The sequence below is a fragment of the Nelumbo nucifera genome, chromosome 1 (genome assembly GCF_055504915.1).
Source record: "Nelumbo nucifera cultivar China Antique chromosome 1, China Antique-T2T, whole genome shotgun sequence".
Lineage (NCBI taxonomy): Eukaryota > Viridiplantae > Streptophyta > Magnoliopsida > Proteales > Nelumbonaceae > Nelumbo > Nelumbo nucifera.
Window position 1 is genome coordinate 201,210,215 of NC_142649.1, and position 26,898 is coordinate 201,237,112.

Consider the following 26,898-nt stretch of genomic DNA (forward strand, 5'->3'; position numbering starts at 1 on the left):
ATATCTTTGTCTCATTGGATGGATAGATGACTTATCTACTGAAAAAAAAATCATGCAAAGGGACATGTTTTTACCCCTAAAAATTAGGCTGAAAGAAAAAAAAAAAAAAGTGATTTCATCTTTATGTTTATAAAATTCTAAAAGCTCTCTAAAAGGAATACAAACTAAATTGACCCTTATAAAATGACTAACCTTATTCCTAAAACACACACAAAAAAAAAAACTAGAAATAAATTTTTAAATTCCTGAAAATACTAAAATCCAAATCAGCAGAAATTACAAGTTTGTCACTAGATAAGGAATCTGGAGAAAAGTGATTTATTTTTCCATTGATTCCTTTCTATGTCTGCATCAGGTGGGATAGTACTTCAGCAGGGATTACAAAATTCATAGGTATATAAACCATGTGTATTTGTGGAAAAAGTTGAAATTTAGATTCAGGTAACAAAGAGAAGTGCTAATTTGATGCTCATCAAACAAAATACAATAAAATATGTATATTATATACTATATACATTGAAAAGTATTCTCAGAAATATGTTACAACAAATGGTATTCACTCATGGTGTCATGTGCTATATACTTGTAGTGAGGACCCAATGTTCCAACATCAAGGTCCTAAGTTCAATCCTAGATTATGAATTAAGAAAAGAAAATAAAACTAAAGAGGCACATTGCAGAAACCACAGGAAAGATGAATTACATGGGCCTTGGAGTGGAGTTGAGTGTCTTCAATTGCCTAGACAGTTGGAATCTTTTGTATCAACAACATTATAGTACAGGGATGATGACCTTCCATCAAACATTGATACAACTTGATGAACAGATAATCCACAGTAACTCTTCCCAAGTCGTGCAATACAGATGTCAATGATTTTCTTGAACATGTTGTCTCCTTGGATGAGTGGCTGCTCCACAAATTCAACAAGAGGCATCCACTGGGAGATGACATGTAAATCTTATTAGAAGCAAATATCATTTCCCTAGAAAAGATATAGATGAAGCCTGATTTATAGCTTTAAAGAGAACTTTTAACAACTTTTGGTTCAGACAGGAACCACACTAACTTAAAAATACAACTTCATTAAACCACCCACAGCAGTATCCGCAGTATTGAAACCAACAAGCAGCTTTAATAAGGTATACTCCATGCTTTGGAAAATGTGACAAGCAATTCAATTCAATTCAATGCTGAATGCCCTAAATTTGTAGATGGTATACCAAAGCATGATTGAGTCCTAACTTGAGCCTTGAGGCATTATAGGGTTGTTTGATCTCCCCAGCAGTGAATACATGGGCCCATAGCAACTAGCAACATTGTTAGAGTTACAACGATGAGTCCATTGATGTTCTTCATCAGCCAAATTTTTGCATAATCAAGTGATGATAACAGGTTGAAACTAACACCATGACGTTGTAGGGAACTGCCAGATTATAGGCAACAATTTCTGGACCTATGCCCTGCCCATCTGCCAAATGCCTTTAGTCCTAATTTTAGGTCAAATACACTGTTACAATCTGTAATGAAGTTCTAATGGCATGCTGGAAATCATGTGCTGCTGTAATAGACTTGAATGAACTCGTTGTTTAGTGAGTGGAGGCAGTAGGTGAAAGATGTATTAACAGAGATATGAGAAGTTTAAAGCAAGCTTTACTCTGATCTGAGGTAGAGGTTTACCTTGGCAGCTTGAATCTCCATATCATCTACTATGATCTGAGTTGATAGAGGTCTCAGCATGCATATGAAGAATAAATCTGACTTTCCAAAAGCCACATGATGAACATGTCTGAAAATGAATTTGTAGAGAGTAAATTAGTAATTAAGGTTCAGTTTGGAAAGGGTAAAAATACAAATATCTACAACACAAATACATATGAAATAATACAAAATACAAGGTTTTGCACTCTACATAGAACTAAGATAGCTGGGGACAGCATTTGGTAATGACCGTTTTTAGACACTAAACTTCAAAATGTGATTATAAAATATTGAGTGGAGAGAACCATCATACATTGGTCTAGTCAAGCTAATATTATGGGTGGATTGAAGGATCATCTTTTTTATAACTGGGAACAGATCATCTTTGATGTCATCTTACCAGCTTAATACTTTCTGGATTGGTATATTTGTTGTGTATACTGTTGATCCTCCTGATGTATAAATGGGTTGAGGGATCCACTCCCTCTTTTTGAATATAATACAATATCATCACTTTTTGGGAAAAAAAAAACATTGAGTCATCCAGATAAGAGATTAGCCTAGGTTTGATATAAATCAGATGACTTATTCTATGAATTGCCTGAGTGAAGATGAAAAGGAGAACCATGGGAATCAGGTTAACTCATGGTTCAAAGTATTGATACTCTTGATCTATAGTTTTGTCTTTATCAAAACTCCAATTTTTTTATCTGTTTGGTGTCAGATTTTGTAAGCGGCATTACAATATTGTATTTTAACATATAAAATCATTAGAACATGCTAACTCCCCTTAATTGGTGTATTGGGGGCTCAAAGATACAATACGATATGCCCGATATGGGGCATATTGTATCTATACTTTGAACCTTGGGTTAACTGTCATCAAGTTAGACCAGTATAGCCTATTAGCATAAGAGATTGACCCAAGTCTGATAAATCAGATAACTTGTTGTATGAATTACCTGAATGAAGGGTGAAAAGGAGAACCATGGGAATCAAGTGAACTGTTATCCACTTAGACCAGTATAGTCCATCACCTAAAGGATATAAGTCCAAACATATCAATAAAAAAAAGGATTTTCCAGCCACTGCATTTCCATGTATCTAAATCTTCCTAGGGGTCCATAATGGTTAAGGAGCCAGCTATCTGAGATCTTATTTGGTCAGAAGAATTGCTGTATTGGCAGATGTCTTTTTAATTCTCAAAATTCTGGTCATAAAACTCCACATAAACCTTATTTTCCAAGAATGTCCTGTCAATTTGAAACACCCTTTTCTGTTCATATTTTCCCTTTCTCAATTCAATGTTTACTGCAAGGAAGCTAATACTTGACATCAAATATAAGATCTCAATATTATTACCTAAAAGCAATCACCTCCACAAATTCTGTATCAATCTGCAAAATCAACATGGCATTCCATTTATATAAATGAATACGAATGATTGAGTTTCCAAATATTTGATGCAAAACAATGGATCTCAATATAAAAAGAAAGAAATAAAAAAAAAAGAACTATATAGATTCCTAATGAAAAACGATATGAAGTACAGGCTTCTTACACCGGTTTCCTCTTTGACTTCTCTTACAGCACCGGTAAAGATCTCCTCTGACTGATAAATAGGAAAAAATATTAATATATCATAAATGATTTTTACTTTTATCTTATTTATGTGGTCTGAAGTTTAACATCAAGGAGTAGTATTTATGTTATACCTCAAGAATGAAACCAGTTGGTAGTTTCCAAAGTCCAGCAAATGCTGGAGTACAGTGCTTCTCTTGCACAACAAGAACCTGCAGGAAGGTCATCAGAAAAAGAGGCTTTTTATTACATTAAGTGAAAAGGAATGAGGATACAACAGTGTATATAAAAGCAAAGCCAAGCAGGGTAAGTTAAGAGGAATGAGGGATACAACAGTGTTATGTTATGATACTACAAATACGTATTATGAAGTCTACCATATACATGTTCATGTATTCATCTATTAGGTTGTCCATCACAAGGTATAACCTAATGAGTTTTTTAAACCATCTGCCATCTTATTACTTACACCCTTATGAACCAAAACAATGAAAAATTTAAGCACTACATTTAAGGAAAAGAAACATTCACTATATGCATTAGGTTATTCAATTGGGAGTATAAGATTTTCCTGTACAAGGGTGTGATTTTATTACGCCACTTTAAAACGTAGATCCTGGATTGTTGTAGTAATAGGAAATAGTAATATACCTATTACAAAACCCTAAATTACATATTACAACCAAGTAATTGATGTTAGGTGATATTGAACTTAATTAATTGCACAAATTTTTAAAGATTCAGGTCATGCAAAACTTGTTGGTTAGTTACTGAAAATTATACTTGGACTATAATGTCAGCAATGTTGTATAGAGAATAGTAAAGACTGTAACAAAGATGCAGACATTGCGATGGATAAGTGGCACAACTAGAAGAAGTGGTTAGTTGCGAGTTGAACGGGCTAGAAGGGCTAGGAGTAGACCAAAAAGGACACTAGCTGAAGCAGTGATTTAAAAGGCATGCCTAGGCGCATAGGTGAGGCATATTTTGGGGTATGCACCTCGCCCAGGTCCTAGGCGTGCGCCTGATGTGCCTTGCACCTTAGCCTAGGCATGCGCCTTTTTAAAATTTTGCACTTTTTGCTTTTTTTAGTCTAACGGCCGGACCGGGGGCTCCGCCCCCGGACCCCCAACCACACCCCTTGAGGCAAGCCAGAACAAGTCCATTTGTGTGCTCACTGGAGCTCTGAGAACCCCCTATTTGCTAATGTTGTCCATTCATTCATTGCAATAAAATATCTTCTTAAAAGGCAATTAAAGTTATAAAATCATTATTTTCATGTGAGAAATAAGAATTTTAGACCCTAACACAGACTTGTTCGGGCTTGCCTCGAGGGGCGTGGTACAAAGGCAACTCATAGAATCAAGAATGCAATATGTTTTAACATCACATTAGCTACTTGAAGCAATGCAATTAAGTAAAAAAAAAGAGATTGTGGGTTGCTTGAAAATGCTTTATGTGTTTGCTTTTATTTTTAAATTTTCATTTGAATACGCTTTACATGTTATGTTTATGTATTTTAATTTTAGATAATAGGTTTTTTAAAACATTTATTTTAAAATTTAAGTTTATATTTTTCTATTAACGTTATGTTTAATATTTTTGGATTTTTTTATTTTTTTGGCATTGTTTGAATTTTCTGACTTTTTTTTAGCTTTTTTTTTGTAATTTTGTGCCTTGCCTAAAAAGGCGTGCACCTTGCCCTGCACCTTAGGCACAAATTGGCCCTTGCGCTTTTAAAACACTAGGTCGAAGCAGTAATAAATGATTTAAGTGCTCATAATTTAACATGAGCGAAGAGAAGATGGAGGGAAGAGACGATGGGATGCTAACAACTGGTATCGAAGAGTGGAGAAAGAAGCAAGGACAAGGGCCAACTTTTCCTACAGCAAAGCGGCGGCGGCAGGAGCTTGGCCTGGTTTCGGGTCGACGGAGGTGAAGAAGTTTGGTGACAAATGGGTTGTAGTCACTGAATCTCAGGCGGTGGAAGCAAGAAGAGAGTTTTTGCGGAACTGTTTGGTGGGGAGGTTTTGGTGGGGGGAGGGGATCAGTGAAGTGGAGACTTGGGTAAACAAGCAATGGTGAGAGGTGGGGGGAGTAAAAGTGAAGAAAACGGCAGATGGTCTCTTCTTATTCATCTGCCCTTTGAGCGCTGATGCGGAATGGGTCTTGTTAAATGGGCCTTGGCATCTGGGAAGAAATCCACTCCTGCTGGATTGGTGGGGTGTGAATGCGGGATGCTCCTACCCAGATCCTTTTTCTGAGGGTGAGGACTTGGAGTCGGTTTGGATCAGGGTGTTCGGTCTCCCCCTTCTTCTCCGATGTCCAAGTGTAATAAAAGATATCGGTGATGCTTGTGGGGGATTCATCGAGACAGATGATTTTCCACCGGAGATTGCTACTTGTGAGTGGGTCAGAATTAAGGTTTGTAGGGGGGATCCCATCTCGAACAAGGTTGAAGTTGCTGCAGGGGAAGTCCTGTTTTCTATCCAAATCTGGCCGAAGATTTTGCCGATTGTTTGTAGATGGAGAGGGGGAGAAGGGGTGTTTGGGAGTGTTTAGAGAGAGGGGAGAGTGGGTTCGGACTTTACCAAAACGTTGCTCTTGGAAGAAACTAGTGAGAGTTTCCAACCCCGAACGACTACAGGTGAGTTGCATCAGAATTTTCTTGCTTGGTCGAGCTCCCCGGCAGCCGTTGGTAGAGAAGAAGGTGACAGGCTCAGTTTTATCTCGAGCCATCCGATCTCAAAGGGAGTGGAGGGCCTAGATTTGGTGGTAGAGGAGTCTAGTGGGAATGGGATTCGAATTTCAAATCCTGGGGCTAGAGGGCAGTTTTTGGGAGTAAAGGACATTAAATGTCTGATTAAGGAGAGTCTTGCTGAGATGCACGTGGCACCTAGGGAGGGTTGCTTGCCAAAAAACCAGGGTATTGACCGCCAACTGCCTTATTCTGAGAATTATCTGGCCTAAGAAAACTTAGTAGATGGTAATGGGCATGTTTCGCCCCTTCCTACCCAGTCAAGGTCCCCCCCCTATTTTAAGTGTTGGTACTGGGCCCAAAGCAATTAGTGAGCCCAGGCTTCCTTTTGGTCGAAGGACGCCCAGTAGTCTGACTTTCAGGAACCTTGGATGGTCCAGCCAGCCTCTAAAGGATTTAGGGGTAAACCGAGGTTCCCAAAACCAACGGTCAAGTTCTCTGTGGGTGGAGTCGAAGGATGGTGGAGGAGTTTTGGATTTTCATTCTCTTTCTTTGAAGCCTCTGCCTCCACCAGTTGCTTCACTTATGGTTGAGACCCACTTGGATGCTCATCACTTAGCTTTGTCGAGAGTGGAAGATGCCCTGATTGAGGTGGATCCAATTGCGATGGTGGTTTCAGATTTACAGTCCGGAGAAAGGGGAGAGGATCAAGACCTTGTTAGATCTCAGGCGGAAGCAAGAAGGAGTAGTGCAACTACTGAGGGTGCTGGAATAGCAGAACAGCCACAGGAGAACAGTAGAACGATGCTGAACTAGCCGATTCAGGGAGGTAAACAACCAGTGACCTTTAGTGCTTCCTCCTGGGTTTCATCAAAATTGTTGGGGTTGGGTAATTATCTGGGGATTTCTTTGGAGGGGTTGGAGGAGGAGACAATCAAATACCTGGAGGGAGTTGAACAAAGAATTCTTATGGCAAGGGGGAAAGTAGCAGCAAAGAAGGGGGGAAATAAATCCAAGAGAAGCAAAGAAATGATGCGGCTGAATGTTAGACAGTGTATGCCCTTAGCTCCAATCAGATTGATGTACATTAGACATTTATTGTAAATGAATAAAAGTACATAATTGATTCATGTTATATTTGGTGTGTTTTTGTGTAATTACCCTTAAATTGGACACTTATGAGACTCGTGTTAGTTTAGAATGCTCACAGTCGTTGGATAGACCTGTGGAGGTTTATCCTGCCAAGGCTGACACTAATGTGCTGCCAAGTCGGTTGGGGTAGCTTGTCTCAGCTGCCAGGGTTAGACCCAAAGCACATGTAGTGTGTGTTTACTTGAAACACTGAACCCGGACCATTTTCCAGTTATGCCCTAGACCTTGGAGACTGGTAGGCAAAACTGGAAAGTTACACCTAACCCCTAGATTGATTATGGTACTGCACTGGGTGTTGGATTGGGCTATTTTTGATATGCCAATCAGTGAGATCCTTAGCGGGGGTCAAAACCTAGGCATGTTGGGGCAGTTTGAGAATTCACTCGAGTGGGTGATCATAGTGACAGGATCAGCCCCTTTGTTAGACAAAGTGAATGATTGGGGACTGCACTCTCTCTGATGGAAACCAAAAACTGCCAGTAGTCGATTTCAACCGTGTTTGAGATTTGTTTTGCAAAATATATTTATATGAAAGTATACATGTATTATGTTTTATGAAAAGGTTTGCAAAAAGGTTTTAATTCCTGGGATCCATTTGAGTAGAGAGTGCGACACTATACCTTGTAGCCGAGGGAGAGGTCCTCTCTTGTCAGGCAATGTTTGATCATTAAGGGCTGAGAGGTTAAGTGTAAGACCATTTAAGGCTTTTATACCTGATGGGCTAATCTCACTTAAGACCATTGTCCTTGGGGCTTCATAAGATGGCTGGACTCAAGGACCATTTAGTATAAATGTTGGGCTCACTAAGAGCCCATAATGATGGACTCAGGGGTTCACTGTGTTTAGCAGTGAATTCAGCCAGCCTTTGTCACAGAAGCTAAGCTGAACCCATATGGCTTTTGTGAAGATCAATGTTAGGGTCCCACACCATACAAAGAGAACCAAGTTAATTAGTATGGGAAAATTTGGATAGGGATATGGGTTTGGATCAACAGATAAGGATAAGAAGATAAGTCTTATCCACTTAAAGAGTCCAAATCCAAATAAAGATTTGGATCAGGAAGCTCCTAATTGGATTAGGAGTGCACTTCTTTAAGCTATGTAAATAGAAGAGAGCGAACTACTCTAGGTTTACACACTGCTCTCAGTTCTCCCTCTCTCCTTCTGCTCTTGCCACCCTAACCCTAATTCGATCCCCATTCTTGAACTGATAGAGATCAGTTCTGATTCTGATTTTTGCAAGAAAAATCAGATCTGGTTTAGTGCTCGCCTCCCTTGCTTGATCCAAGCCGTTGGATTGTAGTTCTTGCTAAAGGACTGCATTGCTGAACCCTGCTTCATCTCAAGCTGCGCCATCTTCAATGAAAGCGGGTTTTGGTACCCTCTTAGGGCGTGAACACCTACTTTGGGAGCTACATGTGTGGGTTCCGTATCAGGTATTGCTCTCACTTCCTTGTGGTTTCAGATCCGGTCCAGTTTGGTTTAAGAACGATCCTTAAAAAATGTAGTTTTTCTAAAACTGGGAATACGATTCTCGGAAGGGACAAAAGAAATTTTTGAAATTTCGCCCAGCCACTCTGCATGGTTCGGCCATCCATATGATGGATTTCCCTTTCCCTTCACTGACGTGAGGTTTAAACGACAAGGCTAGTAGCAGTGAGGGGAGTGTGAGGGGGGGAGAAAGTTTTGAGGATTAAGGTTGCTTTTTTGCTTTAGGTTTTTGTAATGGAGATAAAGTTGCTATCTTGGAATGTAAGGGGTTTGGGGTCGGGTAGAAGAAGGTTTGTAGTGTGTGAGTCTTTGAAGAAGTCGGGGTAAAAAATTATTTTGTTGCAAGAAACCAAACTGGAGAGTGTAGAGGCTGCAGTAGTTAGAAGCATCTGGGGGGAGGGAGAAGTTAGATGGAGAGCATAGTTGGCAGTTGGAAGTGCAGGGGGGCTGCTGAGTATGTGGGATCCGTTGGTTTGTAGCTTGATATCCTCTCATATTGGAAACTTCTCCATTTCCCTAGTTCTGAAATTTGCAGATGGGAATTTTTGTCAGGTCACAAATGTTTATGGTCCTAATGATCGAAGTATGCGGGAGGAGTTTGGGGAGGAACTGGCTATGGCAAGGGGAAGTATGCCTTACCCTTGGGTTATTGGTGGTGATTTTAATGTCACTTTGTCTGATGAAGAGAGAAATTCTAGAGGGAGAAGATCCAAGGATATGGTGCAGTTTGCTGACTTCATCAACAGATTTGAATTGATTGACTTACCTCTACATGGTAATCGGTTTACTTGGACCAACAATCAAGATATCCCTACTCTTGTGAGACTGGATAGGTTTTTGGTTACCTCTAATTGGGATGAGCTCTTTCCAAATTTCAAGCAGATTGCTCTTCCTAGCCTAGTTTCATATCACATTCCAATTCAGCTAGTTTGTGGTGCCAGAGGTAGAGTAAAAGCCCCTTTCAAAATGGAGAATGCTTGGTTTGAAGTTGCCACTCTTGTTCCTTTGTTGAAGATAGTGGGATGATCTGCAAGTAATGGGAACCAGCTCTTACATTCTAGCAAAAAAATTGGGTGCCATCAAAGCAAGATTAAAGATTTGGAAATTGGAGAAAAGCAGGAATTTAGATACAGAAAATAAAGCTCTTTTGAGTACCATAAAGGAAATTGATTCAGCAGAAGAGTTGGGTCTTTTATCAGAGGAGTATAGATTAAAAAGATCTCACGTGAAGTTGAAGTATGATAAATTGTTTGTAAAAGATGAAATTAAATGGAGACAAAGAGCTAAAGTGGTTTGGCTAAAAGAGGGGGACAGAAACACACACTTCTTTCATAAAATGGAAAATGCAAGAGCTAGAACTTATGTAATTACCAGGTTGGAAGGGGAGGGCAGGGTGGGTGTCTCTAAGGCAGATATGAAGACAGTGGCAACCAGCTTTTATAAAAATTTGTATAAAGAGTCCTGGTTCTTCAGACCTTTTCCTAGGTCCCTTCCTTTTAAACAATTGAATGATGTGCAGTCTTCTTTCATTGAAAGACCTTTCATGGAGGAGGAGATAAAAACAGAAATTAAGATGTTGGCTAATGAGAAATCCCCGGGGCTTGATGGTCTCACAAATATTTTCTACACTAAATGTTGGGACTTTGTGAAACAGGATATTCTAAATGTCTTCCAAGGATTTTATGAGAGAGGTTCTTTGCAGAGGAGTTTAAACACTACCTTTATCACCCTTATTCCTAAGGTTGAAGGTGCAGTGAACATTAAAGATTTCAGGCAGATTAGTCTTCTGCATAGTTTCTATAAAATCTCAGCCAAAGTTCTTGCTGAGAGAATGAAAGGGGTTCTAGGTAGTGTTATCTCTAACAATCAAAGTGCCTTTGTTTTGGGTAGACAGATACTGGACTCAGTCCTTATTGCAAATGAGCTTATCCATTCAAGAAGAAAAAAAGGTTCCCTAGGGCTGATCTGCAAACTTGATATTGAAAAGGCTTATGATCATGTTAACTGGAGATGTGTTGATCATGTGTTGCAGCAGATGAATTTTGGGCAGAAATGGAGGAATTGGATAAAAGTATGTATTACCTCTCCAAAATTTTCAGTCTTGATTAATGGACATTCCGCAGGCTTCTTTGATAGTTCCAGGGGTCTTAGACAGGGTGATCCCTTGTCTCCCTTACTATTTATATGTGTAATGGAGATCCTCACTCTGTTCTGTAAAACTGGTGAGTGGGAAGGTTTTGCAATTACTCCGCGGGGGGAGAAGGTGAACATCCTCCAATTTGCAGATGATACTTTATGTTTTGTGGATGCTTCTCCCTCCCTGATGGATTTAATTCTTGGGATCTTATCTTGGTTTGAGGTGGTCTCTGGCCTAAAGTCAATTGGAATAAAAGTCAAATAATCATTCCAATGGGCCAAGTTTCCAATTTAGCAGATTGTATAGAAATTTTGGCTTGTCAGATTGAGTCCCTCCCAGTCAAATATTTGGGTCTTCCTCTGGGGGCGAGTTGTGGGTTATCTTCAATTTGGGACCCGGTAATTGAAAGAATGGGAGAAAATTGGCTTCTTGGAAGGCAAAATACCTTTATTTTGGGGGTCGGTGACCTTGATTAAGAGCACACTTTCCAATTTACCTACTTATTTCCTATCCCTTTTCCCTATTCCTAACAAAGTTGCAAGAAAGCTTGAAAAACTTCAAAGGAATTTTCTTTGGAGGGGTTGGGAAGAGGAGAAAAAAGTTCATTTGGTTAGTTGGGATCAAGTCTGCCTCCCCAAAGATGAAGGGTGGTTAGGCATATGGAAGTTGAAATCCTTTAACTTTGCCCTTCTCTGTAAGTGGATTTGGAGATTTGCGGCTAAGAATGATGCCTGGTGGAGATCTCTCATTGCTGGTAAGTATGGAGTGGAGTGGGGCAATTGGAGAACTAGGGACCCTCCTCCCAGTTGGGGAAACTCTCTGTGGAAAGGGATAATGAAGAATTTCTCAGCTCTTGCTGATGGGATCTCAATTAAAGTTGGCAATGGTAATAGGACCAAGTTTTGGAAGGATTCTTGGTGCTTGTAGGGCCCCCTTGCTGAATCTTTTCCTCTCCTCTTCTAGTGTGCTTCTAACCAAGAGGCTTCCGTTGCTGAGTACTGCAGTTTATCTGGTGATTCAGTTCTTTGGTCCCCTTCCTTTAGAAGGAACCTTTTTGACTGGGAGGTGGAAGAGATAACGAACCTGTTGACTTTTCTTCAAAATCAAGAGGTAGATTTAAGCTCAGAAGATAAGTGGCAGTGGAAGTGGAATCCAGATGGTGTTTTCTCTGTCAAGTCTCTGGCTTCTAATCTCCGTAGAAGGGGTGTTACTGATTTCCCTTGCCATCAGGTGTGGAATTCCATTAGCCCAACTAAATCTAATTTTCTAGTTTGGACTATGGCTCTAGACAAATGTCTGGCTAGAGCTAACCTTGTGAGAAGGGGCATTCAGCTTTTGGACCTTTCAAGCAGCTTGTGTGGGAGCAATTCCGAAACTACTGATCATTTCTGCATTCACTGCCCGTTTTCTTCTCAGCTGTGGAATCGTTTCTTCAGCTCTATGAACTTAAGATGAGTTATGCCAAGTTCGGTAAAGGAGCTTTTGTGTTGCTGGAAGCTTAAGGGGTTGAACAAGAAAAGGAAGATTGTGTGGAAGACTATTCCTAGTGCTGTTTTATGGTCAATCTGGTCTGAGAGGAATAGAAGGATCTTCTGTAACAAGGCTTTAAGTCCGGAAGAGCTAATCCAGAAAGCTGTGGGCAAATTAATCTCTTGGGTGTCAATTTCTGAGGAATTCAGAAATTGTAATTTGTCTGTAGTTTTTCTTTCTAGTTCTTGGTGGAATATGTAACTGCTGATTTGGTCAGTCGGCCTTTCTGGGACTGATCTCAGCTTACTTGTGTATCTCTTGATTCAATAATTATTACTTTACCTTTTTCAAAAAAAAAAAAAAGATATAGCACTAAACAGAATGGAGTGGCAAAACAAAATTCATGTAGCCGACTCCATATAGTTGGAATAAGACCTGGGTGATGATGATTAATAGCAATGTTAAGTTAATGATACCTGGATACCTGTACAAGGGTGCCGCATAGTGTCATATACTCCAATTTTTAGTGTAAATTCTGGATCCAACACCTTGCCCAGCTGCGTCCTAGCCATATCTAGGTAACATATGCTAGGTGGTAAAATGAGGGAAAGTAGAATAAGATGGTTTAGGCATGTAAAATGAAGTAACTTCACTGGAATGGAGAAGTGACCTAATGAAAACTGAAAGGTCTATAAGAGTTAAGGGCATGGAAAAAAGAACATAGACTGAGGTGGTAAAAAACAACTTAAGGGATCACTTTGTGAAATACTGTTTTCACTCCATAAAATACATTTTCTTTCTGAATGCAAAAATGCAACTGTCTGTACTAGCAAGATAATATAAGGAATGAATGTAACTATATGTATATTGAGGAGATATAATATACACATGAGAAGAATTAAACAATGAGATCTACTAAAATTATGATTCACAGGGTACACAAGCAGGACCCCAAAAGCCAAAATTTTGATCCAATTGAATACACAACTTTTTTTCTACTTTTTTATATAACAGGTATCAAAGATTTTCTCACATATGATCGTGGTGCATCCTGGCATTTTTCACCATATATAATTTAGTCATTTGACCACTTTATTTACATTTTCAGGAAAGCAAGTTCAATCTCCTGCCTCAAAGTTCAACCCATAACCCATACAATTCCTAGTAGCAACATCCATCTGGACTTGTTTTGCTTTTTGTTTGTTATCATTTTCCTATTTTGCCAAATCCATATGGTTGGGACAAGGCTTATATGATGAGATTTTTCCTATTTTCTTATTTTCTTGGTTAGTAATTTGAGATGAAACCTCTGACCTCATAATTGTTACTTGTTAGACAGGATGGTTATTTCCAGATGATTCTCAACTGAACTTCCTTTTCAACATTGTCTAGAGAAGCATACCTCATTTTTCTCATTGATTACAAACCCCCCGACCCCAACTTGATGTGAAGCATTAGCAGGGAGCATGCAAGGTCCTTCAGGAATCCAGTATGTCAACATTACATATCCTGGCTCTGCATGGTGATATCTGAATCCTTCCTGTAATCAAATTAATAATCTTCAGGGACACCATTAATTGCAAAGGTAAAACAATCATCTCCTAAAAAACCAATCAATAGCACAAGTACACATGAGAGTCAAATGAAGCAGTTCAATATATTTGTGCTCTATCATGTTGGGTTGAAAGGAAAAAAAAAAGTAGTTGAACAATTAAAAATGTTGTGTCTAATAAAGTCTAACATTGTATAGAAAAAAAGAAAGAAAAAGAAAAGAAAAGAAAGGAAAGAAATTAAAGGAGTCTACCTTCACAGCAACAGGAACAAGCTCAGACAGCTCTATAGGTAACTTGAGCCAAACGCCCTTCTTTCCCTGCAAGTGAAGCAGATTCTAGATTAGGAAACAAAGATGAATCAAAAGAAAAAGATTTGACAACCAAGAAGGCTAAATACTTGTGCAAAAAGGATTTTCATTTTCTGAATTTTGGCAGTGTATATCTATATGATGGATGCATGCTGATGGTTCTAGATAAATAATCTGTTAGATGTCACTTGCTTTTGACTATTAATCTGATAAATAATCTTGTTACCAAAAAAAAATCTGATAAATAATCTGTTAGATGTCAAGTGTGAAGTATGCTGATAAAATCTGCAACAATTAAGTAGAAACCTAACAAGAAATAGGACATTCAGAAGATGGAAGAAGAATAGGAGAAGAAAGAATGACAAAGGTTGGAGAGAAGGGGAAATCATGGGGTGTGTGTTCACTGTTCAGCCTTTATCTATGATGCTGAATATGAGCAGAAATTATAATTGTACTCCTGGTGACAATAATAAAATTAGAAATGATATAAAACACACCCGAACTGACTTCTCAGCATAGATAGACTTATTCCTAGTCCATTGTTTTGTATTTTACATTGTGTGAACTGCATTATTTTGAAGACACACCACATAGAATTAATTAAATGGTTTGGAAAATTCTGTTTGGGTTTCCTAACTCACCATATCAGACACAGAACAAGTATCAATATCTTTATTACTTGGCATATTGGAAATTGGTTATCTCCATGCTTCTCAATGCACATAATCAAATTACAAATGCTTTGAAGAACATTCCCAGATGCATTAGGATGGGATTATTAGTGGTCTAATGCCCTGTACATTCATTCATTAACAGTACCTAATTTAGTCAACTGCAGGGTGGTAATTTCCCAAAGTCAGGTCTATCCCCACCAATTGCTCAAACTTTAGTGGCTACAAAGTTGTACTTGAACTTATAGCTTGACCAGATGATTCTTTATGGCAGAAGCATGAGGCCACAAGTTTAATCACGTGTCACCATCTCCCTTGAAACCCAGAAACATTAAATTATAGTATAGAACAGGATACCATGTACTGAAATTTGAATCCACAGTCCAAAAACAACATCGTATTCAAGAAAACTAGGTTACTGATACATTGGTTAATTGTATCGACAGTGTGACAGTGAAAAAGGTTCTTCTCATTAAACCCTATGACAATTTCATTACTTTATATGGACCAGAACTAGCAAGAGATGTATAACCATATTTTATATACCATTTAGGACTTCCAACACAAAATTATTCTATAATTTTAAACAATTAGTTCACTGTAATCCACTTACATGGTAGGTACTATAATGTTAGAAGAAATCAAGGAAAGAGAAGAAAAGTTACCTTCCTTTTCCAATGAGAAAGAGATGACCGTAGAATAGAAGCAAAGGTATTCGGATTAGGTGGTAATTTTTCTGGTTTAATGACAACCCCCTCATATTCATCCTCAAAGGCATCCATTACAATTCTTTCTCTAGTGAATGGACTTGAGCTTGCACCATTTGCTTTGATAATCTGAGATGAACCATTTACCACGGCAAATTCATCTTGGTTGACTGAATTCATAGTTTTTTGTGAAGTTCTTGAAGTTAAATAAGAAGCCTTCAGCAAAACTCCTGAATAAGAAAATAAGAAATCTCTAATACAAATTGAAATTAAATTAAAAAAGAAAAGAATAAAACATAAGCTTACTCTTGCATACAAATGGGAAGCATCCCATTTGTATGCAAGAGTGCAAAGACAAATATGCATGGTTTATATACATAGGCTCCGTTTGTATTTGCACTCTTCCCGAACCGAGCCTTAGCTTCAGAAATCAAAAGTAGCCAAAATCTTACTCCAATTGCTATCTGTTCAGTCTTATGGACTAATCAAAAAATCCCAAGTTGAAAGCAATCAAAACTTATTTGAAGCACCAAGCTAATACTGGAAGGACAATAGTAGACAAGAATCTAAAATTTCTTGAGAGAAAAAAAAAAAAAAAAAAAAAGAGAAAGGAGACAATATAGGCCTTTAGTGTGTATAAATTTGCACTCATTCATTTTATCTGTAGTGAATTTTCTGCTTCTGAGTTCATGGCACTCTCTGCTTATCAATCTAAAAAGCCACAAAACTCACTGAAACCAAAATGTGCGTGAACTTTTTTAGATGTAAACACCGGAAAATTCATTTTACTCAATCATCGCTGCTGTTAGTAGTACTTATTTCTGATTTTGAGTTTGCCGCATTTTCTAGTTATCGATCAAAACAACTAGAAACTCATCAAGACCCAAATAGAGAAAGATCCGTTGTACCTACTCATCGATGAGTTAAAAGCCACAACAACTCCAACAAATATTTCCAAAATCTAAACCTGAAAAGAAGAAAGGCAGACAAAATAAGCACTACCTCTGTACGAAAGGAACTGCCGCAAGATTTTGACACCATCCTGGTACTTTGAAATTGGATTCGGGCAAGTCCTCCCCAAACACACCATTTCAGACGCAGAAACAGACCTTGAATCAAACAACTTCTGCTCCATATCTAACACTTAAAGCCTTATCCACCAACACTAAAAAGTAAAAATTTCAGAGTCCGATGCATGCGGATTCAGATTCTACGAATATCACAAAACAAAGTGAGGAGAAAAAGGGGGGGACACCTGTCCCTTTACACCCTCCTAAGAAAAATCTGGACTGCCTAAACACAAAAGCATGACTATGGGATTGAATGATTGATCGTCTCTCAGGATGAACTAGAGTCCACAGTATGAGATATTATACTTACAGACCCACGTAAAGACAACCACCATAAATGGCTGATTTAAGCTCATATATGAAGTGGGCGCTTGTCTGTTTGGTTATAATTTGTGGTGCTAAATGTGCTTTCTGTGAGAAAGAAATCCATGGCCGAGCCAATTAAAAAACTAATCTGCCTTCACATGTAGATACAGAATGAACAAAACGAGGGGAAACGAAAATAAAATTAATAAATAATTTAAAATTTTTGAGATAGAGACCAGTACAGTGTGGCCGATGCTGCTGGAAGGAGGGACCGGGGGGCGGGGGGAAAGAGGGATAATTGTTCTGAAATTAAAAAGACGTTATTATTTAACGGAAAATTGCGTGAACAGCAGAAAAGCATGTGACGCTCGGAATTTGGAGTGGGGGCCATGATAAGATAAGTCTGAGCTCATATTATTGCTTTGATTGTTAGATTAGAATCTCTTAAATCTCTGTTCTCAGGCTTCTACAATGCTTAATCACTGAAAGATTCCAATCCAAGTGTGCAACTACATGCGACTGCATATTTATGGACTTGATCACAATCTTCAAATGTTTTGATGATCTGTGATTGCTTAACGGGCGGTAGATTGGTAGAAGTAGAACCAAGTGATTGGCATTAGAGGTTTTGTGGTAGTATAAATATCGTAGTAAAAAAGTACAGTATCGTCACCTCGAGATTATTATTTTATTTTTCTTTTCCTTTATAGGAAATTCTATTAAAATATTGTGGTTGTTGAGGCTTCGTATAGCAGAAAATTACACGTGTCAACTGTGATAGCGACGTTCAAACGAGGAAAATGTGAATTTTATTTGGAGAAGTCCTTGGGAGATTTTATTAAATGGCTCGAGGACTTTTCCACAAGTTTTCGATTTCGGTAATTTTCACGGCAACCAAGCAAAGTAGATTTTTCATTTTAAATTTATTTTCAGAAGTTTTTTTTTTTAAATCCCACAAAAGGCAAATTTAATTCCATCAACGTTAATCTCACCAGTGGATGCAAACGGGAGGGATCGGATTTGAATCGGATTATATCTGAATCCAATTCGATAGAAAATCCATATGATTAGAATTTAAGTTCATCGGATTTTTAACTTTATTCGATTTCAATTCGGCTTTTGTAACCTGTCCAACATGAGAGAACAAATGAATTAGGAGTCGCCTTCAAAACTTTTTACTATGATACAAGGGAACATATTATCTCCAAAGTTGACAGATGTTACATTTTTAACTGAAATTTTAGTCAAGGCTATGTTTTTGTAGTAGTAAAATTTTCACCTGGTTCAGTTTTGCATATGTCTTTTTTTTTTTTATTTGCACTCTAATTTGATATAAAACTAGAACTTTCGTCGTATTTGCACTTTTTGGCAGTGCAAATTTGCATTTCAAAAACTGTTGAGATATTTGCACCACCTTCTTCTATCAATCCTCTCATATAAACTGAATACCATATCATCTTGCTTCTTACCTCATTCCAAACACATATCTCTCCTACCTCCGTTTTCTTTCATAATTCATATAAAGTAAGGATCATATTTGAACAAAAAAGGTGAAGACAATATCACTTTACTTCCTATTTTATTTTTCTCAAGTCAAGTATAAAGAAAAATAAATTAGAATTTACACTCTCATGCATTTACAATAATGCAAATTTACTAAACAAGTGAAACTTAGACCCTGTTCGTTTTTTGGTAAGTTATTTACCCAGGTAAATGTAGTTATCTGAGTAAGTTTTCATAGGAAACACTTACCTGAGTAAGTGCATTTATTCATGTTCTTTTATTTTTCATGTCAATAAGACAATGATCATTTTAGTCATAAAAATCCATTATTAAAAGAGGCATTTTTGTCCCATTCAAGTAGTGGCAACTTTCCTCCTAGGTGGGAAAGTTATTTATCTACCTAAGAAATGGATAAGTGATACTCAAGAACATAAACTTTCCCTAATTTCTACATAAATCTAAAAAAAGAACATGAAATTTTTTGTCAATGGGAACCAAAATTCCATTGACCGACTTTCTCCCCTCTCAAAATATGAAAAAAGAATGCCCCCTTGAAGGGAAAAACTTCAATATAGTGAAGGGAAAAAATCTTATAAAGTTCATGATAGTTCTCTCTTTCCCTCAATTTTGTTTCTTTGTTTTTTTTTTCAAAGCAAGCATGGCCTAAGCATTTCTAGATGGATACTTAAATCATGGTTTTGAAAACTGGACTAGACAGTCGGACCCGTCAGACAATCGATTCTGTTTCACCCTAAAACTACACCTAGGCCAAAAATTGTTGATTCGGTGTTCGAACTGTTTACCTGGACAATGATTTTTTTGACACTTTTTATTTTAATTATTTATTTTTTTAAATCAGAAGGAATCATTCATTTGACCTAGAAACCGATCCCCAAAACAGTTCCGTATCCGATCCTGTTTTTAAAACCTTCATTTAAATTGTGCAATTAAGGTCAAGCTCGGGTGATGTCTTTGAACTATGCCTTTTTACCTTTTTTTTTCAGCTAACTTTCCATTGTCATTGCAGCTCAAGCCCAACGGTGTTTGTATGTTTGAGAGAGAGAGAGACGACGGAGAGAGGTGGGCCTTTCTAGAGCTGGAATTTGTTGGCGATTTTGCAATCATTTTGGACAGTAGATAAGGACTTGTTTGCCTATAAATATATATTGTTTGTAAGGCTGAAAACGGATATGGGATTCAAATCAGATATGCCTACATCAATATGGTCCACTAATATTCAGATTTAGACCAATCTTTTTCCGTCAAATTCATATCAAATTTGGATCTGATTCAAATTTCAGATATTAGACATACTTAATAAGTTAAAGTAAAAATTATCAAAATATTACATGTAGGGTAAATTATATTTATTCTACATTTGGAGTTTCGTTCAATACTAGTTTTATATTTGTATTATCCCATTGGGTTTCAGTTAATACTATATTACTATTATTGTTGTTATTGTTGCTTATATTGTTGTTGTTGTTGCTGCTTTTATTATTTTATGAATTTATTTTTTATTTTTTATATGTATTTTAATATTCTAATTCAGAAAAAACAAAAAAAAAATACTTCAAGTATAAATGGGCTTATTTTATCCATACAATACACAAGGTGATAAAAGGGGTTAAAAATGGTCCATCCAAGTATAGACGAAGGTACTACTGGAAAAGTATAGACAGGCCCAATGCAGATTTCTGATTTCTGCTACATAGTTATAAATATTCAAAATGTCAACAACCCACACTCTATGCATTAATGCCCACCTGTGAATTGGCATCAATTCCGAACTGGCACCTATCCTAACAATACTTTAGGCCTATAAATTCTGACCCTGACTGAACCGTCATTCTCCCTTCACCTGATCTTTGTCCTCCTTTTTCTATCTTCTATTATGTTTAAATACAGTGGCTTGTAATAATTTTTTTTTTATGAATGAATTACTTTAATAGCTTTAAAAAAAGAAAAAAAAAGTAAAGTGACGAAATGATGGAATAAGTAACTCACCCTTGAACTACATATGATAAGTTAATGGGTAACCAAAGGGAAGGTCTTAGAAATTATGTTGTTGTTATGCATATAATACACCATTGTATTTGCCTTGGTTTTGGTGCAAGTCATAAAAATTAAATTTAAGTATATAATATCAATTTATATTTTACTTTTTAATTGTACATGTTCATAGCACTTGCCCTCACAGTAGTAAAGTATAAAATAACTTGTATGAGACTTGAACCAATGATCCTTTATTAAAAAAATACAACATTTAAACCAACTTTACTCGTGAATGCATATTAATTTGATGCAACAGATATATACTTAAATATTATCAAATTCAGTTCAAATTGTATTGGATTTGGATGGATCCATGTTTGACCCAATTATAAATGGATCACTTTAGGATCACATTAAATCAAATTGAATCTAAATTCGGAACTGCAGTAAGCATGTGTTGTTTTCAGAATTGCAGCCCTACTTGCTTGCCCATTTCTTTAGGCTTCATTTGGAATTGATGTAAAACTTCATTACACTGAACTATAAAAAAGTGACCGTTAATTTCGAAAAGTGTGAATTCAAAAAGTATGGAGTTTTACGCTACATTTGAATGCTATGTAAATCAAGAACCGATATAAATTTTACATTGGTTCGGTTTTGTATGCATTTGGAAAGAGGGTGTAATTATTATTGACATAAAACTACACTCCAGTTCAATTTTGTGTGTTTGGATGGAGTGTAGTTTTACATCCATAATTAATGTAAATCCTCATCAACTCTGAAGTTTTACATTAATAAAATTACATCGATTTTATCGATGTAAAACTTTACACTCTTCCACCCATTACTATTTTCAAAAAAGTAACAATCACTTTTTGGTTCAGTGTAAAACATCATCAGTGTATTTTTACAATGATTCCAAACGCAACCTTACATCGAATTTATCGATGCAAATACTGCATCAATAATCGATGTAAAACTTTACATGTGATGAAGTTTTACATCGATTTACGACATAAAACTCCTCTCCATCCAAATGCCAACAACTCTAAACCGGAGTAGAGTTTTACGTTGATCTTGATTTACACTCTTCCAAATACCGATAAAACCAAGCTGACATAAATATTCACATTGATCTTGATTTAGATCGCTTCCAAATGCAGCCTTATTTTCTTAATTTCGCACATAGGTTAGAAAGCCAATCAGCCAATCGCTATAGCAGAGAGCCACCACATCCATCTGTCTAAACAAGCTTCTCCGGCTGGGATCTCCTTCAGCTTTCTATTCATCTCTTATTTTCTATCAGACCAAACACTTTCTCTTTAGTATCCATCAAATCATCCATTTTGATGGATCTCCTCCAAATAAATTACTATATCAGTAATAAAGTAATTTATTCTTTTCAAGTCTTTTTTGTCTTTTAGACTATATTTTGCTTATCCATTAATTGGAGGGAGAATTTGAAAGACTGAAACATTTCAACTATTATATTCTACAAATAAAAACTTTTTTTTTTTTGTTTTTTTAGCCCCTTTTATCTTGTAATCATGTAAACGACAAAGTAAACAAAAGCTTCCATCATAAAAAATAGATAAAAGAAATAGCTTAAGCATTCCAGCATGAAAAAGTTTCCATTAATTTTGAAATCTGAAAAGTTAAAAAGATATTATAAGTGTCTGAAATCTGAAAAGAGGCATTAATGTTTTTCTACTTTTTAGAGATTCTTTATAGACAAAGTTATTTGTTTTGGATCAACCTTTCAACATCTGAAAATCCATAAATTACTATTTTACCCCTAAAACAGACTATGTGATAATTTTGAGTTCAATTTTCACTATTTCATATAAATAATTTATTAAATTCAAAATAATATTAAGAATACGAGTAAATTATAAAAATAAAAAATAATTTATTAAAATACAAATAAAATTGAAAAATACATATAAATTTATATTAAAAACAAATTATTAAGAGTTAAAATAATAATGAAAATAGTAATAAAGTCCATGAAACAATGAAAAAATATTTAATAATTATCAAATTATTAAATGAAAACTATTAAAATATTTAAATTTTTATAAAAAAAATAAAATAATTAATAATTAATACAAAATAAAAATTATAAACAATAAAAACATTAATATTTAATAAATTTATAAATTAAAAATAAATTTATAATTTGATAATTATTATAAATAAATTTATAAGTTATAATTCAACTTCTCTCTACCACAATCGAAACCTTCCCTACTGCTTCCTTCTCCCTCTCATGAACTCCACAAACACAACCATCAAGCTAGACTCAGAACCCGAGCCGTTCAAATCTCCATCAATTCCCTGGTTTTATTTATTTGACTCCCCGTCAGAGAAGATAATAGGAGTTGTCATTGTTGGAGCTGGGTTTCAGATCTTCATTATTGTCTGGATCGAGGGTTTCCTTCAAACAGATGTTGTCGATGGATTTATCCTAGATCGAGGATTTTGGATCTTCATTACTGCCTACCTCGAACAACACCACCGTCGGCCGACTCAGAACAACAATAGTGGTGGCCGGTAGGAAGACATGGGAAAGAGAGAGAGAGAGAGAGAGAGAGAGGGAAATCGAATAGGACTGCCAACTGAGAACGCCACTGCTGAAAAATCGAACAGGACCGTCACCAACCGACTGAGAACAGAGACAGTGGCGGTTGGCGGGAAGACAGGGGAGAGAGAACGTGAGAAAGAGGGAGGGAGGGAGAGGAAAATCAAACATGACCGCTGATTGAGAATGCCACTACTGAGAAATCGAATAGGACCGCCGCCGGTCGACTAAGAAGAATGGCAGTGGCGGACGACGAATATAGTGTTTCTTCGAGTTCTCACCGTCTCCCTTCGAGTCTTGTCCCTACGTCACTGATGGTTAGGAGTCAAATGAAAAAAAAAATAGGTTTAAAAAGGGATATCCAATTATCCATTTCAATATTATGAGAGGCATTTAAGACTTTCAAATACATCTTAAACGCGTCTAAGCACGTTCAGTGATGGCCCATTATCTAAACATTCTAAGTACCACCTTTTTTATTAATATATCAATCCATTATCCTCTAAGTTTGCCATAATTTTGCATCACATCGAATGTAACACATACCTTGCGCGATTTGTGTGCAAAATCATGGCTGTTGGTTCCTTGTTAAAAAGCACACTTTATGAGAATTCTGTACCCATTATTCTATATGCATCGAAATTCTTCATGTTTTACTCGGTAAGAGGATTAAAGACTATTGAATTCCATTGGGTTGAATACACTCTTGTATATGATGGACTCTTTCATGATTCAACCACCTTAATTGAAAATAATCTCCAAACGGGTATCTAGATTTTAGCAAGGTTCAAAATATCGTCACGTATTGGCTGATACGTATCGTATTGAAGTCTTCTTGATTAGAGGTGATCATGGATCGGGCCTAGGTCGGGCTTTGCACTTATGATAAGGGCTATAGCTTAGTCTCGGGGTTTCAGGCCTGTAACATAAACCCTAGCCTAGGTCTACATGGGCCCGGGCCTGATTTCGGGCCAATGTCTTTCATATATGAAACATTACATATCTATAATATTTTATATTAAAAGTTTATTTTATATATTATATAATATATAAAACATGCATATAAACTTTGATTTAATATATTATATAATATAAAATATTACATATAATATAAATTATAAATGTCATATTATAATATTTGTATATAAAATATATAATATAATGTAAGATAAAATGTATACATTATACATAAAATACGTAAGTTTAAATATATGCGGACCGGGCCGGGCTTGAAGTATTAAGACCAAGCCCGGCCCTAAAATTTACAGGCCTGATGTGAGTACAGGCCCGGGCCAGGCCTGAATACAAAACCTAGGCCCAACCCGGAATTTCCAGGCCAGGATGAAATGATCACCCCTATTCCTGATGCACCCTTACAGAAATAGGGAATAAGGTTGGGTTGGCAAGTGGTTCAGGAATAGACCAGCCCCTCTGAACCGGATTTAAAAAAAAATAAAAAAACAGTACCGATACAGGCTGATACACCCTACTGGCATATTGCCCTGTATCGATACATAATTGTTTAGAATTATTTAGGCTGGAATGAGAATATAGAGATATGGATTCTTGTGGGGGAGAGAAACATAAAACCTGGAAGGAAATATTACAGGATCCCTGTACCACATAATGTTTATGGGCCCTACAATCCCATAACTTTATGTACCACATACTGTTTATGGGCCCTACAAGCCCATGACTCTATCATTTATGGGCTCCACTTAGTACCCCGACAATTTGCCAACCCCAACTCTTTCTGTGTCGGTCCAGGTTTTGATCTCTCAACCAATCTTCTTTTATTAACTACTAATAAAACCGAGGCCCAGTTCAAATTATTGCAAGCAAGTGTTTGAATTGAATTTATTACTTTGCTGCCTCTGCAACCGCAGGGCCCACCATTGGATCTACATACTCTGTACATACAACTCTGACGTTTTCATCTTTTTTATCAGACTGGGAGCTTTTCTTCACGGGCGACATTCTCCTGGTGAGCCTAACGGAGACCAGCGCCAGCAGTGTCGCAGAGGGCACAAATATGGAATCAGGGATGACCTTGATCTTCTTAACCTGTGGGACGTTCTCTCCGACTCTCTTCAGAACCATGGCCGCCGGTGGAGTCACCAATCCGACGATGACGGTGGTGTCATCCAGCTTGCTAAGCTTGGCGTTCTTCTTCACGAAATCGATAAACACCTTCTTCTTCTCTGAATCTGGGGCTGCTTCCCAATTTCTAAAACATGCCTGCATTTTGTTTTTTAAGTAAAAACCACATTGGGGTGTAACGTTCAGCAGTAAGAGAACGGATCGTAAAGCAATATGAAATCCTTCATTTCCTTACCTCCACATCTTCCTGTGGCGGTACATCGTAATGCCTACCGGGCAACGATGAGTTGAACGAGCTGCATTCACAAGGCGAAGTGTAAGATTGAGGAGCTGCATTCAATGGACCGGTTTTGGATTGACATCAATTTGCACCGATTGGATGGATTAACAAGACATATTGGATTAGACCAATCCAGTACAAAATATTTATTAGATTGGATTGGACCTGATCCATTTTAACAAATTTATCTCCATTGGTTTGGATTAAACTAATATTTGGTTCATTGATATAAGATAAGAATATATGTATCAATAGACTCGGTTTGGATTGAAACCAATCTAAATTAAAATGCATTTAAACAGATTGAACGGTCTAAACATTGAATTGGACTAGTCCGAATTGATCCAAAACATTTATTGGATTTAATTGAACCTGGTCCATTTATAATGGACTCACATTAGACTGGATGGGATTGGATCAGATTCAGTCCAATTGGCACCCCTAGGGATGACACCCTCCTCTAATTGGTATTGAAATGGGACACGAGGAAGTGAAGTTTAGTTGTTTTGCTCTGGGGAAGTTTGTAACATCGCCAATATATGCATCAATAGAATAGGGTTGTCAATGGGTCGGGTTTACCCGATGGATCCTAATGGACCAAATCAATTATAACAATTTTGGTTCTATAATTTTGTTCTAATTAATAATTAGGTCAATTATGGTTCTTGATTGTTCCGAACTGATTATTTTATTTTTACATATAATATTTTCTTAATTGAGGCTAGTTGCCAAAATACCCTTGATAAATCTGAATTCTGAGTTACCTGAAAATATCAAGAATGGCAAGATGGAAATCCTCAAAGTCGAGAATGGGTTTCTTAATGAACCGCTTGTAGAGTTCATCTGTTACCGAATCCAATATCCATAGATTCTTTAATGAAGGCCCTAAGGAAATAAAAGAAAAAAAAACAAAGATAAGTAAATTCTATCAAATATTTCTTTGTATCTTTAATAGAAAATTTTCCCAATATGCATGCTTTTGTTTTTCTTTTTTTTGAAATAAAGCATACATATTCCAAAAAAGGTATACATATTCGTGAATAACCCAAAGTTGTCCATCCGAATTTTTTTTTTTTTAATTTGAAAAATACCCATTATAAGTTGGACACATAGAAGATTCATGGTTGCTAGAAAAATAAAATTATGAACTTAAGCACAAATATAACTACATGAAATGGGTCCATTGAATCCATTCCAAACCCAATTCCTAATAAAACAATGGAATGAAGTCATCACCTAAATTCATTCTAATTTTTTCATAATTGGAAACAACAAACTAATTTCAAAAATTGGTATACAAAAGTAAATTAAGTGGTTCTATATAGATTGATAAAATAAAATAAACGTGAATCCAAGAAGAGGAAGAAGTAAAGATACGATTGCATGAAGATGAAATGGAGAAAGAAATTTACAGACCGTTTCCCATGAAACTCATGAACATCCCCATCTTGAACGATGACAAAAGGAACCCAGATTACAGCAACTTAAAGAAGCAGGATGGGTTCATCTATATGTATGACAATACAGAACAACGGGCAGAAATAAAAAAATGAAAGCCGATAAAGGGAGAAAGAAGAATGGGATAAGATTGCTTGT

At 36.7% G+C, this 26,898-nt stretch overlaps 2 protein-coding genes across 2 annotated transcripts; both read right to left on the bottom strand.

The window, feature by feature from the left end:
* Nucleotides 1-467: 467 nt before the first annotated feature.
* LOC104610482 (nudix hydrolase 8-like) lies at nucleotides 468-17,122 on the bottom strand. Its single transcript, XM_010277111.3, has 9 exons — nucleotides 16,470-17,122; nucleotides 15,426-15,697; nucleotides 14,033-14,098; nucleotides 13,631-13,768; nucleotides 3,415-3,492; nucleotides 3,261-3,311; nucleotides 3,062-3,096; nucleotides 1,679-1,787; nucleotides 468-938 (listed from the first exon to the last, which is right to left on the bottom strand). The coding sequence occupies exons 1-9, from the start codon at nucleotides 16,600-16,602 to the stop codon at nucleotides 732-734; spliced, it is 1,089 nt and encodes a 362-aa protein (XP_010275413.1). The 5' UTR covers nucleotides 16,603-17,122; the 3' UTR covers nucleotides 468-731.
* Nucleotides 17,123-24,765: 7,643 nt separating this feature from the next.
* LOC104610483 (calcium ion-binding protein) lies at nucleotides 24,766-26,898 on the bottom strand. The gene is made up of 4 exons (XM_010277112.3): nucleotides 26,719-26,898; nucleotides 26,067-26,187; nucleotides 25,258-25,318; nucleotides 24,766-25,160 (listed from the first exon to the last, which is right to left on the bottom strand). The coding sequence occupies exons 1-4, from the start codon at nucleotides 26,747-26,749 to the stop codon at nucleotides 24,783-24,785; spliced, it is 591 nt and encodes a 196-aa protein (XP_010275414.1). The 5' UTR covers nucleotides 26,750-26,898; the 3' UTR covers nucleotides 24,766-24,782.